The sequence below is a fragment of the Nicotiana tabacum genome, chromosome 6 (genome assembly GCF_000715075.1).
Source record: "Nicotiana tabacum cultivar K326 chromosome 6, ASM71507v2, whole genome shotgun sequence".
NCBI classification, from domain to species: Eukaryota; Viridiplantae; Streptophyta; class Magnoliopsida; order Solanales; family Solanaceae; genus Nicotiana; species Nicotiana tabacum.
Window position 1 is genome coordinate 200,992,308 of NC_134085.1, and position 10,463 is coordinate 201,002,770.

Below are 10,463 nucleotides of genomic sequence, written 5' to 3' on the forward strand. Positions count from 1 at the left end.
GCAAGAACTGTGGTCGAGTCTACACTCGTCGTCCAAAGGAGGGCACATGCTATTTAAGGAGGCATATAAAGAGTTGTGTTGCGCGTTCTCCAGACATTCATATTTAAGATTTTAAGTTGATTTGAGACAATTTGTGTTATTTTAAAATTATTAGACGTATTATGCTTAATGTTTTAGTTTGTTAGATTAATTTGAAGTATTATGTTGAAGGCATTGAACTTTAATTTGAAGTATTAAATGTAAACTTTAATTTGCAACTTTGATACCGAGTTCATCTTAATATATATATATATATATATATATATATATATATATATATATATATATATATATATATATATATATATATATCGAAATTCGAATATAGCTTATATACTATACACTTAGTATATACAATCTTATATAAGGCAATATACCATATAAGGCAATTCTTGTAAATTATCAAAATTATATGTATTATAGATATAGATATAGTATATATATAATATATATAAGCTATATAATTTACAAGAAATTCCCTTAGATAATTTTTTTTAAAAAAGGCCAGCCCCCCCCCCCCCACAAATATATATATAAGCAATTTATATTATATATATATATATATATATATATATATATATATATATATATATATATATATATATATATATATATATATATATATATATAAGCTATATAATTTACAAGAAATTGCCTTAGATATTTTTTTTAAAAATAGTCCAGGCCCACTTAGCCCGGGACCATTAGTTCGTGGTCCCGATTTGGTTACAAGAAATTACCTTAGATAAAAAAAATTTAAAAAAAGTCAGGCCCACTATATATATACATATAAGCAATTTATATAGTATATATGTATATTATAGATATAGATATAGTATATATAATATATATAAGCTATATAATTTACAAGAAATTGCCTTAGATAATTTTTTTTTTAAAAAAGCCAGGCCCACTTAGGCCCACACACATATAAGTCATGTATATATATATATAAGCTATATAATTTACAAGAAATTGCCTTAATTAATTTTTTTTAAAAAAATAGGCCAGACACACTTAGGCCCAGGCCCGACCCACTTAGCCCGGGACCATTAGTTCGTGGTCCCTGTCCCGGTTCGGTTACATCCAAAAGCCCACGAAGCCCGGAACTGTTTAAGCCCGGCCTACGAAGCACGAGCTCACATAGAACCGGCCCACTTAGGACCGGCTCTCGAGGCCCGTTTAGGCCCGGGCCCGGACCGTTTGCCACCCTTAAATGGAACTATGGAAGTACCTACTAGTCTAATATACTCCTAATTGCAAAATCTCCTCTTTTTTTTTTTGGTGTTTTTCAAAAGTCAAACTAAATTATTTATGGAAATATTTTCTAAATATCCACTTCCATCATTTTCATGAAAATGCAACTTATAGTACTTTCATGTAAATCGAAATTTTGCTTGCAGAAAATGGATTAAGATCATCGAATGTAGTTAAATGCCAAATACATTTTAGGATCCAAAAAGTATACATTTAATTGCGTCACAGTTAAGGAACAAATGATGCCTGTCAAAAACAGCTAGTGATACTAATATTTATTTGACAGTATAGCTTAAAATATGAAAACTGGCATGTGAATGCCAACATTTCTTAGCAATTAACATTGGAAGTGCAAAATGACTGCCTACTGACAATTGCCTGCTTCTTTCAAGAACTCAGCTCTAGTCCTCCAATATTTAATGCCATAGTTTCTACAAAAATCCCAGTTATCTTTGCTTTGCTGTCTCTCTGTCCTAATAATTTCTTCACCTAACCAACTCTAATTCAAAGAAACCTAAATCAATAATAACAAAAAGAATTACAAATATTAAAACAGCGTCCTTTGTTATTCAGGTCAAGCAGAAATGACAAGCAAAGTTCTTTTTCCTATTCTACTTCCAATTCTGCTTCTCTCTCTGTCATATTTTGTGGTAGCAAAATCTGTGTTTGAACCATGTAATGCATCTGATTCATGTCCCTCTTATCTCTTGTATCGCCTTCCACTGGACTCCAAGATTTCTGAAATAGCATTCAGGTTTAAAGTCAATGTCTCTGATCTTTTAGCAGCCAATTTTATTGATTCAAATCAAGTAAACCAAATCCTACCTGAAAAATCATTTGTGAAAATACCCATTTTGTGTTCATGTGTCAATGGCATACGACGATTTTCGTCTACTCATTACACGATTGGAGTAGCTGATACATTGATGTCAATATCAGAACTGTATGGAGGACTTGTTAGTGCAGAACAAATTGGGATTGCTAATGGAGTTGATGCACAACATCCTTTAGCCAGTGGACAGAGTCTTGTGATTCCTTTGCCATGTACATGTTTCAATAATAGTAATAATGGTGTAGCCAGTGTGTACATGTCATATGTGGTACAGAGTGGAGATGACTTAACAAGAATTGCAGCAGAATATGGTGTCACAACTGGTAATTTGGAGATCATAAATGGACTTGGTCAACCTCAAATTGATCCTGGAGATATTCTGGCTATTCCTCTTGCTGGTAAGTAAACCAAAGCCCCCACACACAAAAAAAAAAAATGTTACACACACAGAGTTACTGGGAAAGAAACCTACTAGTACTACATTTTATTGGGAAAGGGTCAAAAGTATGATTTTACTATACAAAAGGCAGCTTGGTGCACTAAGCTCCTGCTATCTGCGAGGTCGGGGAAGGGTCGGACACATAAAAATCTATTATATGCAGCCTTACCAATTACGCCAAGACTCCCCTTCAATACACACTGCCTGAACGCGGTGACCACAAGGTCTACTATACACAAAATTTTATCCGATGTTATACATAGAGACATTCATATATTCTTTTCGTTAGTAAATCCTCTCATTCAGCATTTGTCCTTAATAAAGTTCCAACTTGAAGTATAACAGAGGTAACCTTAAGCCGTATTACTTAAACATAGAGCGGACACATGGAATCCACTCTGTCCATGTTGGAGTTCCATTTGAGTCAATGACAAATAAGAGATTAAGATATTTTGTATAGTAAATTTGAACCTTTGTATCTATTTTATTCTTCTGCCACTAAGATTATGTCCAGTGCAGCATGTTCATCAGTAAATCTGAATTGGTACAACGAAAGTCTAATAATTCCAAATGGTTCTTATGCTTTAACTGCGAACAACTGCATCAAATGTGGCTGCAGACCTACTGATCTCAGGTAACCAATACTTCAAACTCGATAATCATGATACATATTTGCTTATCAATTTCAAGTTTAAATTAATTTCTAACACTTTATCTTTTGATGTTTGATCGAACAGCATGGAGTGTTCAGCTTCAGGAATTGTGGATAAATGTTCACATTTACAGTGCAAAGACTCCAATCTCTTTATTGGAGAAAGGCACGAAAAGCACACAACATTTGGTAATTGCAATGTTACAGCCTGCATTTATCGTGGACATCTTGGAGGCAAAACTTTTAGAAGGTATTAAGAAAATATCTCCAGGCAAAAAAAATAAAAATAAAAAAATAAAATAAGAACTAATATCTCTCTTTGTTTGGTTCTGCAGTTTGGTGAATTCAACTGATGCCAAGTGTTTAGGTAACAAATCCTATCCCAATTCTTGAAAAGATGCTATCTCGTTTGATATTTATTTTAATTTCTCAGTACTAATATATAAGAGTTTAATTTGAGAAAATGACAATGTATAGCCGCTTTCAAAATAATAGCCGATTTATATATAAAATTTGTATATATTTTGTATATATATACATTCTATATGTTATACACAAAAATTATACATCTTGTATACACTTTTTCGACTACCAAATATAAATAGTTTCTGGGGTGGACTAAAAGTGAAAAAATCCCATTTAATTTTACTTGTACTTTTCTTTTGATATATGTAGGTAACCAGAGTCAACGTACAGGGTTATCGATGGTGTCTCCAGCAGCTGATTATATATCTCCTTATTTGGGATTATCTCCATCCCCATATTTAGCCAAAAGCCATACATTAGGACTCAATTCTAGTCCTGCTCATAGACATAGTAAAAAATCATTATCTCAAGTGTTACACTTTAGTTTATTGGTTTTGGAGCTTATCCTCGAAATATTCTTGTAAATTTTTGTTTTTGGCTATTACATATAAAGGAGTTGGAGAAACGACGATGTAACGAGAATTGAACATACACTGTGTGAAAGGCTAACGAATGTAGGGATCTTGATACGTTGCAATCGATTCCCACCGGCCTTTTCTTGTTCCTTGTATTTTCTTTGGTTAAACCATATCATGTAGTCATTAATCAAACTGATGGGAATGGCTGAGAGGAGAATTTTATTGAGGTCCCCAACTGGCTTTCTCATCTTCAAACTGAAAAAACTTCTGAATTAGGGACCCAACGGTAGGACAAAATATACTACTACTTTTATTCTAGCCAATTTGGAACTTGAATATGAATTCATTTTCTCGAAAGAAATCCTGTTTTGGTTTTCCACTTGAGCATCCGTTTTGAGACACACGGTCATCACTAATAATATTTTTATTTTTTTTCAGATCATAAGTATTTACGATCCATCAAAATTCGTAATTTACCTTTGCTGGTTTTATTATTAGTGACAATCATTTATATTCTAAAATTTGGTTTAAATGACAAATTTCTGTCAAACCTTGTTGATAGTAGATATTTTTACCCCTTAATTCCACTAACTTTCCTTTGCTCGGCCTCCAAAAGATAATTACAACAAGAACAACAACAAAAAATTCAGTGGAGTCCTACAAATGGTGGGGTCTGAGGAGGATAGTGTCTACGCAGAATTTACCCCTTTCTTTAGGAGGTAAATAAGTTATTTCTGATAGACCTTCGGCTCAAGAAGATAAAATCAACAATAGAAACAAGCAATACCAACCACAAAGGCCAAAAAGATAATAACAGCAATCTAAGAACGTGAAAAATAGGCAAAAGGAAGTAATAACTGTTCGATCAAAAAGATATTGAAACCTTTTTGATTAAATCAATTAAAGAAGATGAAGAGGTAAATCTTAGTCAAACATAATAAACTCCAGATCTATAAGTAAATCAGAAAATAATGCATAAAATGAAATGGGGGCGATCAATCTCATTGAGGCTTTTCATTTTTACTCTCACTAATCGATGGAGATGACTGTGTTACATATTCCATGAAAGATTGTTTTGTCTTCTCTTTGCTAAGAAGATTACAGATGAGAGGAAAGAGAAAGAGAAGAAGACCCCCTTTCTAGGAAGGTTCCCTCCTTATATATAGTTATAGAATCTTTACTATGTTCTTGGGTCAATACACTTTCATACCACGCCCACTTTCGTAGTTCCCTGAGTGTTATTTTTTGACTAGGCGGGCATTGTGAGTACGGGGTTTGGAGCAAATCATGTCGTCTTCCACTGTCTCGCCGCTTGGACGGGATCTCGGTTGGGTCGACCGCAACGGTTAGATTTTGACCAATATAGTTAGTCCCTCCATCTGCCAGGGTCGTCCCTTGTCGATCCTGGCAGACGGATTATGGTTGTTACATATCTGAGAGAAATCTGACTACCTACCCCTTGGGTATGGTCTTTAGATTCAAGTACCGTAATGGCGCCTTTTCGCTATCCTTGAACCGTTGAGGCCGTTTCGGAATCGAAACATCGTTTAACTTGAAAGGTTGTTCGTGGTTGCCGCCATTATGACACACATTCCCAGGGAATTGAACCGTTTCATGCCCTATCAAATTCGATTGGCGACTATTGGGTTTCGTGCTTGAGGAATTTATGTCTCTTATAAATAGAAGGAATGCACAATTCGATTGACACACTTCTTTGCCTTTTACTTGAAAGAACTTTGAGAATCTTCTTTTCTCTTGATACTTCAGATTTTTGATTTTCTCTAGTTAGTCAGGAACTTTCGCCTTTCCTTTTCTTTATCCCTTTGCTTTATCAAATTGATACAAATGGCTGGTGGTTCTTCTCGTGCTGACCTCCCTGCCACAATTTCGGTGCCGAAAAGCGATGTTCTAGCCACTAGAGGAGCAGAAGTGGTAGAAGATGAGGAGATCCCATCGATGGCTGAGATCTTGCCTCGCCTTGGGAAAGCATGGAATGATTTCCATAGTCCTGCCGGGAAGATCCGACACCTGTTTCCTCTATTATAAATGAATAGGGGATCACAGAATTGAAGGCTAGGTAGGGAATCCCTCGCTACGTCGAAATACTGCCGGCGGTGGGAAACGATATAGTCCATTTTGACCGCCCAGGGTACTGTGCGTTCTACGCCTACCCCTTTATTGTTGGATACACGCTTCCTCTCCCTCTCTTGGTGGTAGATTTTTTCACCTTTTACGAGGTATGCCCAGCTCAACTTTCATCGTACCTGTATAAATTGTTCCTCATGCTGCTCAAGTTTGCGGAGCTTGCCGGTCTTGAGATCACTTTGGGGCACATGCTCAATATCTTCGCCCCTCAGCTCATTCGTGGCACGATGATTCACATGCACCATCGAGGGTCGAAGAGTCTGGTGGTGAAGATAGATGACAGAGCCAACCGTCGCTTCTACGAGGATTACTTCTATGTGCGAACCGAGCACCTTGTGGCGGATCCTACGGGGTTCCCTAAGAAATGGAACTTAGCACGTTAGTTTCTATACTTTTAGTTGGAGGGATGTCTGACCGCTTTCCTTTGGGTAGTACTAAAATGTTTATGTTTTTACAGCCGCGAAACTACCCCCTACACCTATTGATAGTATCCGCGAGTAGGTGAGCGCCATCCTTCCTCATACAGCGGGGATCCGTACATGGTCGTCTTTCTATGAGAAATATGGACGCAAGCCCCTTACTGGTGAGTGATATCGTTTTGTTTGCTATTCTTCCCCCTTTCCTTTTTACTTGGTTTCTTATGTGATGTTCGTTGATGCTAATGAGAGTGTGGAGAGCGAGGGCTCCTCTACTAGCTTTTCGTCAGCCTACCTCGTCGGCTCGCCTTGCTTCAGTGTCCACTGCTCGACTTTTGTCGAGGGGCTCTTCAGTTGAGTCTATGGCTGTGGCCATACCCACGGAGGCCACCCCTCAAACTGAGATTCTGACCCATATTGCCTATCCAGCGGGTGAATCCTCTTGTGCCGAGGAAGGAGATGGGCCATCCAAGAGGCGGCGAGTGGATTCTGAAACGGCTCCTTCGGCTGTGATACATCTGTAGGAAGACCTTCCCTTGACGGCGTCTGAGGTAGGGGTTGATGCCATTTCGCCTATAGAGATAGAGCCAGCCATTGTATCTGCCCCATCGACGGAGATCTCTGCTACTATCATTGATCAACAACCTGCCGCGATGGGGGGGGGTCAGATTTCTGAGGCCGCTGTTACTATTTTGGACGAGCCTTCATCCTTGGTGCCTGGTCGTGCTTCCTTTCGGCCGCTGGAAGGGGAAAGGGTGTCGTGGTCGATGACTACCAATCTGAGTCTAACCTTGATCACGATGATTTTAGGATGTTTGAAGAGGGTCTTACCCATTTGGTGGTTCATGCGGGAGGCCCATCTCGTATTCTTGAGATCTCATTGGATATTAATCTCCTAGGGGACACGGAGGACTTGGTGCCGCAGTTCGACATTTTGTGTTCTGCTGCCGAAAATGAGGCTCTTCAGAAAGTTCCTGATATTGACTTGATGCATGAAGTGGCCGCTATGGGCTTGAGGGTATGTTTCGCCTTTCTTTCATGTTCCTTTTATTTTTCTGGACGATATGGTCTTATCCCATCTTTTCATTTTTCAGACGTACATGGTGGAAATTGAGAGTGCTCGTAGGGCTGACATTGGGGACAATATTTTCCTGAAGATGTTGGAGAAGTATCAGAGCTATCACAATAAGTTCCGTAAGATGCACGAGCGGCTAAAGGCGAACCCTGGTGCTCGATCCCTTGGCGAGGAATTGGTGAATACGTACCAGCAATTAATGGAGGCCATTCGCAGAAGTAGCATGCTCGAGGAGCAACTTCGTGCGAAAGGCGAAGAGCTTGAGTTAGGCAAAGGGGTTGCTGCAGAGTGTGAATATCTTCAGGGGAAGCTGAGGTCAATACAGTCTGAGATCGATCAGAATCATATCAAGGTCAAGGCGATGAGCGCGGAGTGGATGGGAAAATTGGACGAGTTGGACAGAAAGGTTGCCAGGTTGGAGAACATCGAGAGTGACTGGTCATCGGTTTTAGAAAGGGCGGCGACTCTGGAGAACATTATCCGCGTCCTCCAGTTCGAGTAGGAATCAGAGAGGGCGACGGCCACACTAAGGGAGGCAAGGCTCGAGGAATGCATTGGAGAGATCGATTAGGAAGCATCGACCTTAGGGGGTCGGGTCGCTACTTTGGAGGCCGAAAAGGAGCAATTGTTGGCTCAAGTCGAATCTTCCTCCGCCATTGTTCCCCATCATTTGCACAAGCTTTGGGTTCATGTTGAAGCCCAGCGGGACATATATAAGGGTTTTGTGGGAGGCAGGAAATGTTGCCGAGGCCGCATATGAAGGAGCACCGGCGAAGGCACGAGAGGCTCGTGTTAACTGTGGATATGACTCTACGACGCCGGAAGCTGATAGGAGCGTAGACGATGAGGGAGGATTTCCTGGAGATGGTGCCGAGTGAAAGGACTGTTGTCTTTATCTATTTTCTTATTCTTAGTTGTTGTTTATTGTGTTTTCTTGGACTCCGTTGATTTTAGCTGTATGTAATCTGCGACTGTTCACGCAATAACTTTGTATAAAGAGGAATTTTCCATTGTCATATGCCTTATGTACTTCTTTTCCTGTTTTTCTCTTCATAATTTTGGTGCAAAGAAGTAGATTTCCGCGTGATGAGTTCCCGACTCTTAGGGAATTCAATGTCACATGGGTTGAGTAGAGCCTTGATGACGGCTTTAGCTGATGGGACAGTGCTTTTGGGTTTATGTCGAGGTACTATCACATCATAGTCCAAATGGCATCGAATTCATTTTCTAATAGCGACCTTAGCTGCAGGAATGTTACTTTCGAGCCTATATCAGAGTATTATCCCGTCGTGGGTCCCAGTTTTCTTCGGCGATGGCCTTTGGCCTCAAGGGTATTATTTCAAACTTTCGTCGAAACATTAACCCGTCGTTGTTCGATCGAAGTTGAACTCTTCCTTTTGGCGGAGGCCCTTGGCCTTGAGGGTGTTATTTCGAGCTTTTATCGAAATATTAACCTGTCGTTATTCGATCTAAGTCGAACTCTTCCTTTTAGCGGAGGCCCTTGGCCTTGAGAGTGTTATTTCGAGCTTTGTCGAAATATTAACCCGTCATTGTTCGATCGGGGTCGAACTCTTCTTTTTTAGCGAAGGCCTTTGGCCTTGAGGGCGTTATTTCGAACTTTCATCAAAATATTAGTCCGTCATTGATTGATCGAGGTCGAACTCTTCTTTTTTAGCGAAGGCCTTTGCCCTTGAGGGTGTTATTTCAAACTTTTATTGAAATATTAGTCAGTCGTTGTTCGATCGAGGTCGAACTCTTCTTTTTTGGCGAAGGCCCTTGGCCTTGAGGGCATTATTTCAAGCTTTTGTCAAAATATTAACCAGTCGTTGTTCGATCGTGGTCGGACTATTCCTTTTCGCGAAGGCCCTTGGACTTGAGAGTGTTATTTCAAACTTTTGTCGAAATATTAACCCGTCGTTGTTCGATCGAGGTCGAACTCTTCTTTTTGGCGAAGGCCCTTGGCCTTGAGGGTGTTATTTCGAGCTTTTGTCAAAATATTAGCATGTCTTTGTTCGATCGAGGTCAAACTCTTCTTTTTGGCGAAGGCCCTTGGCCTTGAGGGCGTTATTTTGAGCTTTCGTCTAAACATTAGCCCGTTGTTATTTAATCGAGATCGAACTCTTCTTTTTGGCGGAGGCCTTTGGTCTTGAGGGTGTTATTTCGAGCTTTTGTCAAAATATTAACCCGTCGTTATTCGATCGAGGTCGAACTCTTCTTTTTTGGCGAAGGCCCTTGGCCTTGAGGGCATTATTTCGAGCTTTTGTCAAAATATTAACCAGTCGTTGTTCGATCGAGGTCGAACTATTCCTTTTGGCGAAGGCCCTTGGCCTTGAGAGTGTTATTTCAAATTTTTGTCGAAATATTAACCCGTCGTTGTTCGATCGAGGTCGAACTCTTCTTTTTGGCGAAGGCCCTTGGCCTTGAGGGCGTTATTTTGAGCTTTCATCGAAATATTAGCCCGTCTTTGTTCAATCGAGGTCGAACTCTTCTTTTTGGCGGAGGCCCTTGGCCTTGAGGGCGTTATTTTGAGCTTTCATCGAAACATTAGCCCGTCGTTGTTCAATCGAGGTCTCTTCTTTTTGGTGGAGGCCTTTGGCCTTGAGGGTGTTATTTCGAGCTTTCGTCGAAATATTAACCCGTCGTTATTCGATCGAGGTCGAACTCTTCTTTTTGGCAAAGGCCCTTGGCCTTGAGGGTGTTGTTTCGACCTTTTGTCGAAATGTT

At 39.8% G+C, this 10,463-nt stretch overlaps 1 protein-coding gene across 1 annotated transcript; it reads left to right on the top strand.

Annotated features, from left to right (window-relative positions):
* The first annotated feature begins 1,620 nt into the window (after positions 1-1,620).
* On the top strand, positions 1,621-4,333 carry LOC107799643 (lysM domain-containing GPI-anchored protein 1-like). The gene is made up of 5 exons (XM_016622783.2): positions 1,621-2,526; positions 3,087-3,201; positions 3,305-3,469; positions 3,555-3,586; positions 3,895-4,333. Exons 1-5 carry the CDS (start codon positions 1,881-1,883, stop codon positions 4,107-4,109), a joined length of 1,173 nt encoding a protein of 390 aa, XP_016478269.1. The 5' UTR covers positions 1,621-1,880; the 3' UTR covers positions 4,110-4,333.
* Positions 4,334-10,463: the final 6,130 nt, after the last annotated feature.